The 19551-nt window shown below is 32.1% G+C and overlaps 1 protein-coding gene across 4 annotated transcripts in view; it reads left to right on the forward strand.

The window, feature by feature from the left end:
- Window positions 1-19551, forward strand: part of SUCO (SUN domain containing ossification factor) — an 84475-nt gene that overhangs the window by 27496 nt on the left and 37428 nt on the right. For 2 of the 4 annotated variants that reach the window (XM_069478355.1, XM_069478359.1), the window contains exons 3-11: window positions 1644-1754; window positions 3952-4106; window positions 5133-5270; window positions 5829-5979; window positions 9430-9553; window positions 10283-10407; window positions 11035-11102; window positions 15876-15983; window positions 17819-17924. In XM_069478355.1, coding sequence (XP_069334456.1) covers window positions 1644-1754; window positions 3952-4106; window positions 5133-5270; window positions 5829-5979; window positions 9430-9553; window positions 10283-10407; window positions 11035-11102; window positions 15876-15983; window positions 17819-17924 — 1086 coding nt within the window. The remainder of the gene's footprint in view (window positions 1-1643; window positions 1755-3951; window positions 4107-5132; window positions 5271-5828; window positions 5980-9429; window positions 9554-10282; window positions 10408-11034; window positions 11103-15875; window positions 15984-17818; window positions 17925-19551) is intronic. The other 2 variants (XM_069478358.1, XM_069478357.1) reach the window with 1 other exon arrangement.

Below are 19551 nucleotides of genomic sequence, written 5' to 3' on the forward strand. Positions count from 1 at the left end.
GTCAGCTTTCTAAAACTGTCTCAAAACATTCAGAATAAAAGTAATTTCGGAAATACCATGCCATAATTTTTGTTGGAGGTTTGTATTTTCCCTTGCTATAATCTGAGGAGTTACTCAGGTAATTAAAAAATTAAGATAACTTGGAGGTATTTATATATTTATTCTTACTGCTTGTATTTGGAATTTTGTAACATCATTAGTCTTATAGTAAGGAGAAAAATAGTGCATGTTCAGAGAACTGAAAACTAGTGCTCTAGTGCTCTCTTTTTAATGATCTAAAAATACTTAAAGAGTTTCTAAGGAAACCCCAATCTTATAAATTAAAAACTATTAGAAATGAGTATTGCAAGGAGAATCTGCAATCATTGGCTTTGTAGTTTATTTTTAATAGTGAAGTGCAGTAAATAGACAGAGTCCAAAAAACCTGATGGTCTCTAAGTCATTGTAAATGATACAAGGTGAGTTATTGACTAGATATGGCCTTTACCTTCAACTTCAGTGTATGTATTTAAAATTACAGAAGTAATTTATACTGACTCTAAAATATTCGTATTTATATCCCATTCCCCTCCCCAAAGGAATAATAGTTTGCTAGTTCTTGTGAAAATGTTCAGACCTTGTTCTGTGGGTGTAGATACACCTTTATAAACACACACAAATTAATATTTTTATTTCCATTAAAATGTCATGTAAATATTCTACAAATTGACTTCCCCTTCTCCCTAAGTGATATGTAGTTTATTACCTTTTCATGCTGATACATTTTTCTGAATGGCTACATTTTTATTCTATCATATATATATCATCATTTCTTTACTGACAAACTTTTGCATTGTGTTCCTAGCCATGTGTGCACATATGAGTGTGTGTGCATATCAATACATGTATTTATTTAAACACATGTATTTACTTTTAAATGCTTGGGTCTTTTTTTTTGGTGTATTATTTGGAATGGATTATTTATATTTTTGAATTATATAGGATATATTTCTGGGATGAAGCATTTAAAATTTTAAGACTTGTTAAATATCTCTCCAAAAAAATTATAATTTTATGTTTTCATGCAATCTATAAGATTTAGATCTAATCTCTTTTTTGATGAGGTAAATGTAAAAATGAATTTTAGAAAAGCATTAAGTGAGGGAAACAGTCTTTCAGCAAATATTTAGATACCTAGTATGTGCTAGGTAGACTCAGGTAAACAAAGATGAATATAAACTTTGCTTTTATGAAATTTATACTCTAGAAGACATATTTAAACACGTAAAAGTATCAGGAGTCCTAACTCGAATGTGAATTAAATGTCAAAGAGAGAAAAAAGAGCTTTATGTACATTCATTCATCAAGTATTTATTGAAGTTTTACTATATGCCTAACATAATGCTGGGTGGTAGGACTAGAGTGCTTATTACGAATTCAAATGAGGTTCTTCAACTCATGTATTATACATTTTAAGTGTAGTGGCAAGAAGGGGGATACAGGGAGATAGACAATAAGCATGTAAACAAATGAAAGTAATTAGAGTCAAATATATACACGTCAGTTTTTTTGGTTTTACTCTGTAGAAAGAAATAGCCTTTTATTGCTTTAGAACTGTTTTGTGAAACCATTTTATCAGTATTTTTTTCTTTGTTGCTCTATAGGTTGAAAGAGAGGAGCCTATCAATGCTGAATTATCAGGAAAATCGGGTTCAGATTTACCTATTTCTCCAAAAGAACATAAATTAAAAGATGACTACGTTGTGGATGTACAAGTAAGCCTTGTTGCTTTGATTTTTAATAGTACACACTTTTAAACTAGTTCACAAGATAGAAAACCTGTTTGATCACCCCTGTGTATTATTATTTTTTCATTTTGAAGTACCGTATAACTGGACTTAAGCCATTCACCTGCTAATAGTAGTACTTTAGAGAAAATGTAAAATTCCAGATTTAATAAAAAATGTAACTATTCTCTTTGTAGTAAAAGTTTGAGTATAAGTCCTCATTTCTTCTGAGGTTTCATTTTGGGTCGTTGTGATGTATCTTGTCTCTTCAGGGTTTTCAAATGTCAGGAAATATTTTTCTAATCTGTTTCTCTTACAGCTAAAGGAAATATTTGTATGTAGAGCACAGTATTTTGATCCAACATTTTCTCTTACTGTGGAACATGAATTAATTATATAATAGGTTAAAATATGTTTTCTCTCTTTTCCTCTCATATTACATTCTAAGTATTGTTTTTCATTTTGTGCACCAGATTTTATGAAAAATATTAAAAAGTAAAATATATATGCTGTAAACTGACCAGAATGCTAAAGCATCTAGAAACCATGTAATATCAGTAATGGCTGAAGGAACTGTAGGTATTTGATCTGGAGGCAGGAGGACTAAGGAAAAACTGAATATCTCAAATATTAAAAAAAACAAAAACAAAAACAAATTTCAGCTTATAGTTAGGAAGAATTCTCTCTCTCTCTCTCTTTTTTTCTCAGTACAGCCAAGGCTATTGTATAACTTACTGGGTTATCTAAAGAGATAGAGTGAGTTTCGTTTTATTGGATTCTAGAAGACATTTGTCAAGGGTATGTACATAGGAGTAAGAGAAAAGTGATACCTGTATCACTTCCAGTTATATGACTATCCTGAATAGTCCTGCCATCGTTCATTTCCTAGAATTTTTGTCATGGTATACTCTTGCTCAAATACTTTGAAATGTTTACTACATCGTTTATACCTATGCTGTTCAATACAGTAGCTACTAGACACGTGTGCCTAATGAGCACTTGAAATGTGGCTAGTCCAAATTGAGATTTACTCTAAGTGTAAAATACACATTGGATTTGGGAAACTTAATTAAAAAGTGTAAATTATTTTAAAATTTTGAATACATGTTGAAATGATAATATAATATTTGATAATAAGGCAGTAGTTCTTTTCTTAAGGCCTCTACAATAAAAATAAAAATTAATAATTTGTATTTCTTTGTGAATTTTTTAGTGTAAATAATTCTCCAATGATAATACTTTGTATTCTTCTGACTCCATGCCTTGTGTGCCTTGTGTTTTTTTCTTGCTCCCCTACTGGCCCTTCTTTTCTTTAAGGCCTACCTCTTGCAATCCATAGTAGTCCATAGTTTCTCTTTTACTTGAACTGAGCATGAGTACCTCTCATTCATTTGTTCATTCATTTATTGAATATTTAAAATGCCTACTGTGTACTAGGTTCTAGACACTGGAACTATGAAAATCAAGAGAACATAGTTCTTACTCAAGACATTTATGGTACAGTTCAAGAGAGGGAGACATGAATAATGGCAGTTGAGGTGTTATAAATGCTGTGATAAAAGTCTGTACAGAGAAAGAACAGTGGAGGCTTAGAGGAAGGGGAATGAATGGCTAATTCTTTTTAGGAGTGGCTGTAGGGGAGGAGGTGCTGATAGAGGTTTTCAAAAATAAATGGTTATTAGGTAGATTTCAGATTATGTTTTGGAGGGGTAAATCGCCCAGGAATTCAGGAATGAAGGAGCAGCAAGAATCATTTATTGTTTTGTGATGTTACTTGTACATATATTGTTTGTTGATACATGTTATTGCCTAAACTGCTCAGGGACACAAGAACTATGTGTTGTACTATTTTGTATATTTACGTAGGATTTCTTTATTGTTCCTAGCATTGATTACAGCAAGAGGGAAATGTTTCTAAGTCCTAATACAAAGGAGGAAATAGGAAAGGAGAAAGAGACAAGCTCTTTGTCCTAGTTTATGAAAAATGTGTAGAGCCTGTATTTTAATATAAAATGTATTCCTTAGGGTGGTAATATTAGAAGAAAGGATTTTTATGAAAGTGCTTTTTTAGTGAACATTCTTTATATTGTCATTTTTTGGAAATACTTTCTATAAACTCCTGTTCACCGAAAGAGATAATTTACTATTCTCAACATTTAATATCGCTTTTTTTTTTTTTAAACAGAAAATGGAGTCAAAAAAGTTAAGTCCACCTATAGTTGAGACACTCTCTACAGTTGATTTACATGAAGATTCTTCCAATGTAGTTGTGGGCAGTGAAAATGTTGAAAATATTTCCAGCTCATCTACCTCAGAAATCACTCCTGTCTCAAAGCTTGAGTAAGTGGTTACAAAAAAAACTCCCTAGTTAATGATAGAAAAATTTCTTATTAAGATAAGGCAGCTTGAATACTCAAGTTTGAAATGTAGGCTAGATAGAAGACCTAAATTACAATGCCTGTGTTTTGTGTATGTATGTTTGGAATGTAATAATTTTATAATGAGTTTATTTATTTAGCTAACTAAGTGAAGTTGATTAGATCCCAGCTGTGAAATCTCTGCATAGTCTAGGCAAAGTGAGGTTGAGGTTCTTCTTAGGAACCATAGTGCTATGAATAATCTTTCCTAAAACTATCAAAAGCTGAAATGTCAGATTATTCATTTCCATTATGTATCCATTCCATTCATAGTTATGTCTTTGTTTGAATAGCTAGCTACCTTTTTCAGCTTGGTAATAAATACTCAGAATTTAGACTTAAGTTATTTTTAATTAGGTGGGGCATAGTGGCTCACGCCTGTAATCCTAGCACTCTGGGAGGCCGAGGCGGGTGGATCGTTTGAGCTCAGGAGTTCAAGACCAGCCTGAGCAAGAGTGAGACCCCGTCTCTACTAAAAATAGAAAGAAATTATATAGACGGCTAAAATATATATATATAGAAAAATTAGCAGGGCATGGTGGCGCATGCCTGTAGTCCCAGCTACTCTGGAGGCTGAGGCAATAGGATTGCTTGAGCCCAGGAGTTTAAGGTTGCTGTGAGCTAGGCTGACGCCATGGCACTCTAGCCTGGGCAACAGAGTAACACTCTGTCTCAAAAAAAAAAAAAAAGTTATTTTTAATTTAGGAAATCTGTTATGTACTACTCTTTGCTCCTTCTAACAACACTCCAAACAACAAAACAGAATGCCCATCTCTTAATCCTACGTTAAGCATTTCCATTATCAAATGAGTTTGTATATATAAGGTGCATAGAAGAACTGTAAAGCATTCTTTCTTCGGCTTAGATTATGTTTTGGAAATCACTAGTAGCATTTTTAGCTTATCTTATTATTTAATCACCAGATTGTCTTTCTTGTTTCTTTTCTCAGTGAAACAGAAAAATCTGGTACTATCCCTATAGCCAAAACAAGTGAAACTGAGCAATCTGAAACTGATTGTGATGTTGGTGAGGCCCTTGATGCGAGTGCTTCAATTGAACAACCTTCCTTTGTCAGTCCACCTGAAAGGTGGGTATGAGCAGTTGTTTTTTGTTGGTATGATTCTGTAATAACAGCAGTATCACGTTTAAATGGACCTTGGTTCAATTCCACTTTATGATTGAGAGAAAACTCATAATGTTATTTTCTTGGTTTACTTTGTACATGATAGTTGTAACAATTTAGATTGTATAAAACTTGCGGCCGGGCGCGGTGGCTCACGCCTGTAATCCTAGCACTCTGGGAGGCCGAGGTGGGCGGATCGTTTGAGCTCAGGAGTTCGAGACCAGCCTGAGCAAGAGCGAGACCCCATCTCTACTAAAAATAGAAAGAAATTATATGGACAGCTAAAAATATATATAGAAAAAATTAGCCGGGCATGGTGGTGCATGCCTGTAGTCCCAGCTACTCGGGAGGCTGAGACAGGAGGATCGCTTGAGCTCAGGAGTTTGAGGTTGCTGTGAGCTAGGCTAATGCCACGGCACTCACTGTAGCCTGGGCAACAGAGTGAGACTCTGTCTCAAAAAAAAAAAAAAAAACTTGGTATCTAGCTAAAATTTGTTTAATATGTCATTTGTATTCAAATAGCCTTGTTGGTCAGCATATAGAAAATGTGTCATCTTCACATGGCAAAGGAAAGATAACAAAATCAGAATTTGAATCAAAAGTTGCAGCAAGTGAAAAGGGTAGTGATGATCCAAAATCTGCATTGAATGCTTCAGATAATTTAAAAAATGAGGTAGGTATATAACTTTCACTATCTTCTACTTTATTATGTAATGCATTTTTGTTATTAACTAATCTTATAGTAATTTTCTAACCATATTTGTCATAAAATCAGGGACATTAAGTAGACAATAGTGTATGGACCTGACGTGAACTGTGCTTCTTGAGAACAAGTGGTTACTTCATGGTTCTATATCAAATACAGTGTTTATATATAAGTTGTTCCAACTATGAACTCTCTTTGTTGTAAATTATTAAATAAATGGTTTTCTGCCACCATCAGCTGTTTGATGCCAGATACATAGAGTCCTTATTTAAGCAGTTTCTTAGAAAACTATATAGAAGAGGCTATGACTATTAAATTTAAGTATCTTCAAAATTTAAGTTAGTAATACAAAGTTAAATTTGAGCTCTTCAAACAGAATTATTTTATAGGACATTTTACCTTATTTGTGTGCAAAATACATATTTCAGAATGTGATTCTTACAATAAAGATAGGACTTATCACAGTGGAGCAGTTTTACTTTCTTTTTTCCTTTGAGTTCTACTTTGACTTCATGTAAAGGCCAGTATAGAATTTCCTGAAGCAGTGTCAACACAGCAGTTTAGGCTCCCCTCAGGTAAGAAATAACCAAGTAAAAGAGATGAAGGTCACTCTATGAACTTAACAAACAAGTGAGATGAAAGAGTAGTTCAGAGTGCTAAGTACTGCATCCACATTTGTTCCTTTTTAATTTGGGGTCTTCTCCACTTTCTTCTTCGCATAGTTTCAGTGAGTCTGCACTTACAACTAACAAAACTTCATTCTGGAGACTTTCGATAAAACTGTTTCTGTGATGCTTCTTATAAATATAGGAGCTCAGTGTTTCATAGTCCAGCATATTAAAGGAACTAATTTTCCCAGTGAAACCAAATCAAGCATATTTGACAATTAAAGTTTAATTGTCAGTTATCACATCCATAAATAAAATTAGACAAACGTTAAAACATATCTTCTTTGGAGCTATTTAAGTATCAAATATAAAATTTAAGCATGGCAGCCAGCTTTGTCCTAGATTTGCTTGTTCTCCTTAACTTTGCAGATGGGGAAACTGCTCTTTTTCACCTAAGGGACTTAAACTGTTTGTGAGTCTGTGCTAATAGGCAAAGGATTGGAATTTTAATTAACTGTATTAATTGCCTACTAAATAAATTAGTATCCCAGAAAAATTGTCACAGACATTGAGCACATCATGAGTAATATCTAGTAGTTTTAATAGTATCCAATTCAGGATAACTCTGTCTAGTTAAGTTTAGGTGAGTGGGGGCGTTTGCTTTCTGATGCATTTAGTTCTTTGTGCTATCCTGTTATCTCAAGGACCTGGGAGACACTGTTTGCCATGCTTATATAGACAGTGTTTTACAAAGTGATTTTATTGTATTGTTTGTAGACAACTGCATTATGAAAGTGATTTTATTGTATTGTTTAATTCTCTTAGTTGTTGCTAAGAGGAAGTAGTGATCGCTTTGCCTGGGCCTCAAAGGGTATATATGTGTTCTTATACTTTTCATTGCAATTTTTGCATGTGGTCTTTGCTGTTTACTATCTGGCTGGGTTAACTTTTATAACTGTTTCTCGTTTATTTTCTTAATATATTCAAACTAGATTTTTATTATTTAATTTTTAAAATTAAATTAGTGGTAATACTACCTCTTTAATCTTTTTATGCCGTTTTTTTAATAGCCATAGACTTTATTTAGTAAATTAGCTTATTCTACAAAACACTACAAGATGGAAGTTGGGTGGGAACCAAATTGCAAAGTTGTCCTAAGGGGAGGTTTGGAAATGGTTCTACTTTCTTTTAAGAAAAAAATAAATTATAGTTCCAGAAGTTATGGGTATTTCATGTTAGTACTCAGAAGCATGCCCTAATATAACAAATATATACCAAATGAGACTTGTATTATTTACCAAAGTTCACTGTCTAAATAGACTTTTGTATACTTCTCAAGACACAGTTAATAAATAATTAAGCATTGTTTTAGGAATACAGAAATGATTAAATAATTGAATGAACATCTGTGTATTGATTTTTTTGTTTAAGGGAAAAAAATTACAGTTGTATTTCCTTTCTCAGTTACATCCCTTCTCTTCAGATCTAACCACTATTTTCAATTTGGTGGGGTTTTCTGTTGTTTTCTTTTTCATTTTAGAACTTTCCAAATAACTATAAGCAATAGATAATATTATGTGGCATATTTTGAAACACTGTAGAATAATATCATTCTTGCCTTAAGTAGCATTTTACTCAACATTGTTTTTAAGATTTGTCCATTCATTGTTTCCACTGCTCTGTTACAGCTGCTCTGCCACAGTTGATCCATTCTTTAGTTAATGGTATTTAGGTTGTTTCTTATTTTTGATATTAAAAACATTGCTACAATGAGCATTCTTATGCATATTTTTGAGGCACATGTGTGCATTTCACTGACATTTACACGTAGGAGTGGATTTAGTGAGCATACATATCTTTACTTAATATTGTCACATTTTAAACTCCCTTCAGTCAGCAGACATGCCACACTTGGCCACAGACTGTCACATTTTAACCTCTATCATATTGATATAATTTATATGATACCTCTGGTTTTCATTTGCATTCCATGATTATTACTGAAATTTTCTTTTTGCTGAATTTATTTTTATTCTTTGGGTCCCCCTCCTGTCCCCTCCTTTTATTGATTGTAGATATTCTTCATTGTTGGTAATAATTACTTGTTTTGGCTGAATGTGTTGCAGATACTTCTGTCAGTCTCTGGCTTATTGTTCCATGTAGTTTATGGTCTTTTGATTTATTTAATTTTTAATGTTAATCTAGTCAAATATATCAGCTTTTTAAAATGATTTATACATTCTCCATCTTGTTAAATCCTTTTATTAGCCTGATTTATAAATATGTTTTTTCTTCTTCTAAAATGTAAAGTTTTGTTTGTTCATATTTAGGTTTTTAAATTCACCTTAAAACTTTTATATACGTGGTACTTCTTGTTAAGGATTTTCTGGAAATAACATATACTACTCTTAAATTAGTTAGATTCCTTTAGTGGATGTATTATTTTAATTTAGATTTTAAAGGTGTATGCACTATAAATATAGCATTTTATTAATTTGTACAGTTTATGTATAAATAATTGCTTGGGATATAATACAGGCTTCTTTTTTTTAAACAACCCATGCTTATATTGCTAACATTTGAAGGAATATATCCTAAATCCAAGGTTTTAATTCTTTCAAAAGAAATTCAACTTTTAAGTAAACTAAAACTTTTCTTTTTACCTTCTTCCTTTCTTTGATATATTATCATTTATTATGAAATTGGATTTTTATTCAATTTAACAGAAACATTTGTATTTATTTTTATAATTTATTAATTTATATTCTTTGAAAATTGAAATCTGTTTATTTTTTGACATTTCTTTCAGAGTTCTGATTATACAAAACCAGGAGAAATTGACCCTACATCTGTAGCAAGTCCCAAAGATCCAGAAGATATACCAACGTTTGATGAATGGAAAAAGAAAGTTATGGAAGTAGAAAAAGAAAAAAGTAAGGAAGCACTAGGATCATTTTTTAAATTTTTTTTAATTTTATGGGGTGGTTTGAATATGCTTTTCTCTTTTTAATTGGTAAAATAAAATAAAACTTACTTTTGAAAATGTTTTAAAGGTGAAACTTAACCAAGTTGCTGTTGATTACTCATATTTCATTTACCCGAATATAATTATGTAGTTTTAAACTTAATTAAAAGCCATTTTTGTAATTATTAAGTGAGAATAAAATAAGGCAGAACAGTGATTTTCATCGCAATTTATAAGAAAATTGAGGCATGGAAATTTCTTAGTTATATAGATTTAAACTGTAAATAGAATTGGAATAAAGTATTACATTTTATTTTTGCTTTTGTAGACTAAGTCTCAGAGTTAAGAATTCTTTATGTTGGGGTTACACATAGAAAGATAACACTTATCCTTAATAGAATAACATGTAAATACAAACAGCTTTGATTCTCATGGACAAGCTTCATCTTGTTAATTATATTACTTTGATGGAAATCACGTAATATGGATTTTTGTAGTTGATTTGTTTATTGGGGATATTTTAAACTATTGAGGTAAAGCATTTTGAATTTCCTACAGATTTTTAAAATATTCTGTTAAGCATTAAAACCTATTCTTCTCTAGATGATAGGTTATTGCTTTTGAGATCATTGTGTTGCTGGGGTAGTTTCAATTGTAATCATCAAATATATATGTTTATAGTAAGGTTTGTCTGCAGGTCAGTCAATGCATCCATCTTCTAATGGAGGTTCACATGCCACCAAAAAAGTTCAGAAAAATCGAAATAATTATGCCTCAGTAGAATGTGGTGCCAAAATTCTGGCAGCTAATCCGGAAGCCAAGGTATTTTAGCATAAGTTGTTTGTTTTTTTTTTTTTGTTTTGTTTTTAATGTGTAGGAAACCAATAACTTTTTAAAATATAGGTATTTGTTACTGGGAACTATAGGGTATCCCAAAAGTTTCCATACAAAGGAAAAATTTTGTAAAATTTGTAATGAATATTTTGTAAATGAAGGTACGTTTAGCTACAATTTTCCATTTTTCCGACGGATGGCGACTTTTCGGACACCGTGTATATTTTAATGTGAACTATTTTCCTAGTTCACTAATAGATGCCGGATATGCCTTTCAAAACATTATCTTGTATGAATTCTTAGTTACATTGGTTTATACATTTGTACCCTGTTTTTTAACTTTTAAAACTTGTATGAAATTTTAAAAGAAATAGCTAACAGAAAATTGCTTTTGCTTTATAGCAACAGACATTGAATTTTAAATATGTTGTTATAAGGTTAATTTAATGCTGTAGAACTGGTAAATCTTAGCTACTTTCCCAAATGAGTATTTCAGAGTCTTAGGTGTGGTGTATTGTAAAAATACTTAAGTCTTAGAAAGCTTTAGAATTGAAATAAATATTTTTTCATTATTTTTCCTTAAGTAATTTATTCACTTTCCTCTTTTTAAAATAGAGCACATCTGCTATTCTTATAGAAAATATGGATCTTTATATGTTGAATCCTTGTAGCACTAAAATTTGGTAAGTAATACAAAATTTTAAAAAGTACATTCTTTGTGTGTACATATTATATTAAGCTTTTATATTGGGGATAGAGCGATTTATTCATATAATCATATAATAAGCATTTATGATTGATTAGTGCTGGTGCTATGCAAAATTGAGGACAAAATGCCTTTCTTTTTAAGGAGGTCACAGTAAGCAAACAATGGCAGACCTCATAAAACAATTAGGAAATGGTATCTAAAGTACTGTTGAAAAGGGTATTATAGAAAGAGAGATGATGTGCAAGAGGGGATGAGAGCAGGCTTCCTGGAAGCGGTAATTCTTGAGCTGAATCTTGAAGGATTCATAGGAAATGACAGATGAAGGAGGCAAAGATATCCAGGAACTGTAAGAATAAAGGGACAGTGTTAAAAGGAACATAATTGTTCTGGGCAACTGTTAGATGTGACAAGAATGAAGATACAATTAGAATAGTGGAAGATGAGGCTGGACCATTAGTTTATATATAACTGCCATCCAGTGCTATATACCCAGCTTAAAAATTTTTGCACTCTATCTGAAAGACCATGGAGAGCAGCATTTGTTTTTAAGAAAGGAAGTGACATGATCTCACTGGCATTTTATGAAGGCTTGTCCTCAAAGGATGGCCTTCAGCAGAATGCAATTGGTGGAAGCAGAGAAACCAGTTTGGAACCTGTTATCATAGCCCTCCTGAGAAATGGGGGCTGTAACTAAGGCATAGGCAGTTTGGTTGCAGAGAAGAGGAATGTATGCGAAAGACATTTATAGCAGATAAATTGTCAGCTCTTGGTTAGTAATTGAATATGAAGAAGAAAGAGACATCTAGGAAATCTCCCAGGATTTTGGCTTCTCTGTTTGGATGTATGACTCTGCCATTAACTGAGAATAGGAAAAGGAACAGATATGTGGGGAAAGGTAATGTGTAATATACTAACAGTGTTATTAGACTGCTTGATTTTATTGCACAAAGCAGCTGTTTAAAAAAAACTGAGGAAAATCACCACCATCATGTTGTTTTACTAGAATGAATGAATGAATAGTATATATAATTGTAAAAAAATTTAAACTTTTAAATGTTTAAATTAAAAAAAAAATTTAAACTTAAAAGATAATGCTTATTCTACCCTTGGTTTTCACTCCTTTCGGAATGAACCAAACTGTTTAAGGGTATTGAGGGATGGTTTTAAAAGCTTAATTTTTCTTTTTGCCCTTTGATCTATAAATTGAATTTGTGGAAATCATTATCTCAGATCATAATCAAAGTATTAATTTTAGGTTTTTGTTTTTATTTGTAAAAAACCTTTATAGTCAGTGATAACTCAAATTTTTATGCTTTAAAATTTTGTATTTCAAGCAAAGATGTGCCATATGAAGCAGTCATTTTTCTTTATTATGATTTAAAGAATAAGTGATCATAGCCATACACTTGTATTTTAATGTTTCTGCCAGACAGCACTTACTGTCATGTGCCATGTAACGACATTTTAGTCAACAATGGATTACGTGTACAAACGTGGTACCGTAAGATTTCAATATATTTGAACTGTAACTTTTCTATATTTAGGTATGTTTAGATACACAAATACTTACCATTGTGTTAGTTGCCCACAGTATTCCATATAGTAACATGCTGTACAGGTTTATAGCCTAGCAGCAATAGGCTATTCCATATAGCGTATGTGTCTGATAGGCTATACCGTCTAGTTTTGTGTAAGTACACTCTGATCATACAGCAAAATCACCTAATGACGAATTTCTCAGAATGTATCCCTGTAGTTAAGCACCACATATTATATTTGTATATACGTGTTTACTCTGTATTTTACTTTTTGCATATTTATGTATGCATCTTTTCATTGTGTGATTAAAGAACCTCAGAACATGTTTAACTGATTTTACCTGGTTTGAGTAGATTAACCCACCTAAGGCATAGTAAGACCACACTGTCTCATTATAGCTTATAAGTCTTAACATCTGCTAGAGCCAGTTTACATACCTCATCTTCTTCAGAATTGCCTTTATTATTCTTGTCCCTTTGTTTTTTCATTTAAATTTTAGAATCATCTTGTTCTATAAAAAATGCTGGCATTTTCATTGGAATTGCATCAACTCTGGATGAATTTTGGGATAATTGACATTTTAGGATATTGAGTCTTCCTATGCTTTGATTTCATATTTATTGAGTACTTGTTATGTGATGCTGCTGATGCTGGAAAAACACTGTTTTACAAGATAGACTGAGATCTCAGTTGCTATGGAGCTTGTATCTTAGAGAGGTGTCAATCCCTGATCACTAATGAGATTGAGCATATCTTTATGTGTTTGCCATTTAGTTTTTCCTCTCTCCTGAAATACTTATTTTTCTCTCTGTTTTCTATTGATTTATTTATGTTTCTTTTTTTCTTATTGTCTAGTAGGAGTCTAGATAAGACTTAGCAGTTTATCTTATAGAATGGATACAACTTAGTCTATTTTGTAAAACTCTGGATAGGACGTTTAAATTATATATGTTACACAGATTTTCTCCAGTTTGTGGATTGTCCTTTCAGTTTCTTTATAGTATCTTTTGATGAAATGAAACTATTTTGATTTTAATGTAGCTGAATTTATCTGTCTTAAAATGTTGGGAATTTTTTTATGTTGGTTGTTTCTTCCTATCCTGAGGGAAATATAAAGATATTATTTTGCATTTTTTCTAGAATTTAAACATTTTATACTTTACATTTAGATTTTTAATCCCTCTGAAATTGTTTTTTTTAAATATGGTGTACCAAAGGGATTTATGTATGCCCCCTTCCCATTTTTATGTTTAGATAATTGTTTATTTAATAATTTGTATATCCTCTCTGATTTATAATGGTACCTTTGTTGTAAAGTTCCCTTATATGCGTGGATTTTTTTCTGTCTTCCGTGTTCTGTTTCATTGGTCAGTTTATCATTACCTGCAGTAACACCACACTTTAGCTTATAAATCTTAATATTTGGTAGGGCAAGTTTTGTACTTCAGTACTAACTTAGCTATTCTTCTGCCTTTGCTTTTTCTTATAAATTTTAGACTTTAGTTCCCCAAATGTCATGTGGGGATTTTGTTTGGAATTGTATTAAATCTTTAAATGACTTACAGATACTGAATTTTCTATCCATACATAAGGCATGTCTTTCTTTGTTGCCTTTAATGTCTTTCAATAAAGTTATTTTAAAAATTTTTCCATAAAAGTATATGTTTTTTATTAAATTTTTTCCAGGACAACCTTTTTTTTTTTTTTTGGATATAGTTGTAAATGATATCTCATTAAAATTACATTGTGTTGTGTAAAACCGATGCAATTGATTTTTATATATGGATCTTATATCTGACTATCTTATATTCTTTTTTTTCCTAATAATATGTAGATCCTTTGGGATTTCTATGTAGAGAATTATAGCTTCCCTAGCTTTTCTTTTTCTTTTTAAAAATTTGTAATCCCTTTCATTACATTTTGTGTTTTTTGCCATAACATGCAGGCTAGACCCTTGAGAAGAAAGAAACATAGCCAAGCTTAGGAATTGCCGTTTTTGTTGGGAAGCCATATGCTCAGCTGCATCTTGGGTGTTTCTGTTACTGAAAGGCAGAAGGGAAAAATGTGAAGTAGTCAGTTAGTATTTATTTAGTGATTCTGTAAAATGGAGGTAATATCTCTTGCATTTGGTTGTAAGAATTAAAGGGGATGGGTGTAATATGGTCTCTGACCAATTTACATCCAGCAAATGTTAATTTGCCTCTCTTCATTTAACTGTCAATCTATATAAGATCACCTTTGATAAAGCAGTGATTAGAGTGTTAGATGTCATGAGCATTGCTTTTCTCAAATGCCATGCTATATGCAGTTTTATTTTATGCATCTGGAACTATACTTTTAATTTTTTTCTAAGCACCAATATTTTGTGGCATCTTTCCATGTTAATAAATATAGATCTCTAGCATCAATTTTTAAAAACAGCTTTATTAGGTATGGTTGACATACAGTAAACTGCATGGTCAATAAACTACAACATGTTGAAGTGTGTATAATTTGATAAGTTTTGACATTTATATATCTGTGAAACCATCACCACAATAAAGATAGATAAGGAACACATCCATCACTCCCAAAAGTTTCCTAACATCCCTCTGTAATTTCTCTCTCTCAAACCCTCTTCCCCCACAGCCATTACAGCTCTGCTTTCTTTCACTATAAATTAGTTTACATTTTCTAGATTTTTATATAAATGATAGCTTTTAGTACCAGTTTATTTAATAGTATTTCATTGTCTGAGTGAACCATAATTTGTTAATCCTCTATGCTAAATATTTACATTGACTCCCCTGGTCTTATAGACTGCTTTGATATAGCAAAATGTATATGCAAGGGTGGATATCTGGAGCGATGTGTCCTTAAGATAAATTTCTAAGAACTAAATCAAAGACTATGATACCTTTAAGACAATATATATATCTCTAGACTAGTCATTTGACACTATCACTGGCTTTTCTTAGTAAAGTCCTTCACTTCTTCAAGAATGAGCTTTGTCATTTAAATAAAAGTATCTTTTTAAATAGCTGGGGCTAAATCAGTATCTTGTTTTATTTACATTTTTTCCTCCACTAATGATATGGTTGGTTCCTCCTCCTTTCTTAACATTTTAATGAGTAACTTTTAATAGAAGTCTAGTTTTTCCAATTGAATGTGTTTAATACTGTTATTTTGGTTGGTTTATCTAAATAATTGTCTTGTGTTCTTTTTGAAGGTTTGTTATTGAACTTTGTGAACCAATTCAAGTAAAACAGCTTGATATTGCAAATTATGAATTATTTTCTTCTACTCCTAAAGACTTTCTGGTTTCTATCAGTGACAGGTAAATTCTAAAGCTGGTTTCTATAGGGTCTATGTTGGATCTTTGGAATAAAAACAAAAAAAAGGGTCACTCTTGACTTCAATGTTTTATTGTCAGTTTGTTGTGACAGTAACAGTACTACTGTATTATAGATTCTTGTTAGTCATTTACTTTCATTAGCTCATATAATGCTTTAAACATAACAACCATATGATATTATTCCCTTATAAGATGAGGTAAAAGACAAGAGGAGGTTAAGTAGCTTGCCTAGGTCACATGACTTGTGAGTTAGACAACCAAGATTGAAACCTAGAATTCTTGTGACTTCCAAGTCCTTACTTTTAATCATTATGCTCTATTGCTTCCAAACATTTCTTTAAAAATTTATTAAAAACATACATGTACAGGTGCATCCTTTTATGAGGTATATTTTTGTTAAAGTCTGTTCTGAAACCTTTTTTGTACATGTGTGATTATGAAAGAAATAAACATTGTAAGAAATTTGGAAAAGAACTACATCCTATCAACCAAAGATTGATTAGCATTTTAATATATTCCTTCCAGTTTTTCCCATGCATTTATTTATTCTATAAAAAGTATTTGCCTTTTACTTGTTATATCCTGAGAATATCCTTTTGTCTTTTAAACATATCATTTTTAATGTGTACTTAATATTTTTCCTTCAGCGGAGGTGTTTAATCATTCCATAAATACTTTTTGAGTGCCCATAATAGGCCATGTAGGATGCTATTATTTATGTAACTCTTCTTCTGTCATTGATGATTAAGAGTTTTTCCATGGTGTTTCTTCCTCCACCTTACACACAGCATCGCATGTGTATAGTTTTTGAGACCAGTTCTTAAGACCTCTTGAGAATTTCATCTATTATTTTGTGACTAATCTTCTCACATCGCTTCTTTTTCTCTAAGCTGCAATTTTCTTGCATGTCAAGTAGACATTGCAGCTCTGAAAAGTAAAGTTGTTTTTTTTCTTTTTTCTTTCTTTTTTTTTTTTTTTTTGAGACAGAGTCTCACTCTGTTACCCGGGCTAGAGTGCCATGGCGTCAGCCTCGCTCACAGCAACCTCAAACTCCTGGGCTTAAGCAATCCTACTGCCTCAGCCTCCCTAGTAGCCGGGACTACAGGCATGCGCCACCAGGCCCAGCTAATTTTTTCTATATATATTTTTAGTTGGCCAGATAATTTCTTTCTATTTTTAGTAGAGACAGTGTCTCGCTCTTGCTCAGGCTGGTCTCGAACTCCTGACCTCGAGCTAGCCACCGCGCCTGGCCAAAGTGTATTTTTTTTAATGTGGGAAAAGAGAGCTCGTTATTCTGAGGAGTTCTTTAAACGTTACAGTAAACAAAAATAATAGTTTTAGATTATCACATCCAATTTCCCTTTAAAGGGGAGCAGCTATGTACGATATGTCAAATTCAAGTATTGTAAAAGTTTTTTTTTTTTCCTGATCTCCTTTCCACCAGTTCTTATATTTGTACTTTACATCATCATACACTTGTCAGTATGTGCAGAGTTGTTCCAGGATGATCTCTTGACTTTCTGTTTTAAAACCTCCAGGAAGCCCTCCCAAACTCCAAGAAGTGGTACTGGCCCTGCTTTGTCTAATGGTGTGATTTTTCAAGGTATTTTTTCTCAGTAGAGAGGAACCTATCAGTTTAGTTGGAAAAGAAAATGTATTTATTTAATTCAGTGACCCGTTATATTTAAACTATGTTAAATCAGTGTTCACCTGGAGAGGGAAAAAATGTACAGGATATATTTTGAAAATATGATGGAAGCTCTCAATATGTGGTTTATAATTTTTAAAAAATAATATTTATATTTTATATTTTCTAGATATCCTACAAATAAATGGATTAAGCTGGGTACTTTCCATGGTAGAGATGAGCGGAATGTCCAGAGTTTCCCTTTAGATGAACAGATGTATGCAAAATATGTGAAGGTAATGTTTATACATATAGGACTATGTTCTATAATGAAAACATATCTGTTATTCACAATTTATGCACCCCAACCCATTTAGAAATGGAAAAATTCAGAGGAGATTGACCATAATATACCATTTAATAAAACAGTTCTTGCTTGGACATGTATTATTTTATGAGACAAATGTTAATATATTCCCTTTTGTATCACTGGTAACTCTTTTTTTTTGTTTTTGAGACAGTGTCTCGTTCTGTTGCCTGGGCTAGAGTGCTGGGGCGTCAGCCTAGCTCACAGCAACCTGAAACTCCTGGGCTCAAATGATCCATTTGCCTCAGCCTCCCGAGTAGCTGGGATTATAGGCATATGCCACCATGCCCGACTAATTTTTTTTCTATATATTTTTAGCTGTCCGGCTAATTTCTTTCTATTTTTAGTAGAGATGGGGTCTCGCTCTTGCTCAGGCTGGTCTTGAACTCCTGACCTTGAGCGATCCTCCTGCCTCGGCCTCCTAGAGTGCTACTAGGGTCACAGGCATGAGCCACTGCACTCGGCCTCACTGGTAACTTACAGGCTGTTTTTTTATTGGTGGCTCTGATAAGATTCCACATTATAACTCTGAAATTATTTTGAGTATTTATGCAAAACATCATCTTCCTAGTACTTCTATTTTGAAACCCAAATCATTGCTAGTCACTGAAGTCTTTAAAACAGTTCTGATTTCTTATTAGAATCTGATTCCTGGATCATTTTAATTACAATATCCAATTATTGGATGCAGTTATGACTTTTAGCTTTTCTTTTGTATGTTCAAATGAAATATTCTGTGTCCAAATATCAGTTTAAAATAGACTTTTAAGCACTGATATTAAGTGTTCCCTCTGCTTCCTCCACCAACTAATCAAGTAGTAATTATCACTCTTGAGTTAGATTTAGACAAAACAGAAATTCCTACTCCTTTCCTTCCTGCCCTCCCTTTTTTTCTTCAAAATAGTAGCCATACCTTAAAGTACTGTTTTGTTAATATTAATAATATGACCTTTTGGAATGGCAGCAGTTCTGATTTCTATCCTTTCTTCTTGAAATGTGAGAACCTACAGCTGGTACCTAATTTCACCTTCTATGATTATACTGTCTCTTTTTAAAGCATGTATTAAATTGACTTCTCTAAATGGCTAAACTTGTAGTATTCTTAGTCTCAGCATAAAAATGCTAGATTCTGTTTTGAAAATGCAATTCATATTCTAAGTTAATAATTCAACAGAGTTCAAAGAAATGAAGGAACATCTTCAATTCCTTTTAAAATGAGTACTGAAACAATTATTTAATGACCTTTTTATATAGTGTACTTTCTATAGCGTGAGGAGGAAAAAATGTTAAAAATCATTAGCCAGCTGATACAATTGTACTTAATTTTGCAAGTAAGACAACTCACATGTTATGAAATAGTTTTGAGAATCACTCTTTATAATAGCTACTTTGTTAATTATGAAAGCATACTTTATTGGTGGCATAAAAAAATGCCATATAAAACTTTCTACCTTGTCCCTTTTATAAAAGTCAGAGAATATAGAACATTTGGGTAATTAGTAGACTTGAGTCTACTAATCATTGGTAGACTTGAGTCTAAAAGCAAAAAACACTCT

The sequence above is a fragment of the Eulemur rufifrons genome, chromosome 8 (genome assembly GCF_041146395.1).
Source record: "Eulemur rufifrons isolate Redbay chromosome 8, OSU_ERuf_1, whole genome shotgun sequence".
NCBI classification, from domain to species: Eukaryota; Metazoa; Chordata; class Mammalia; order Primates; family Lemuridae; genus Eulemur; species Eulemur rufifrons.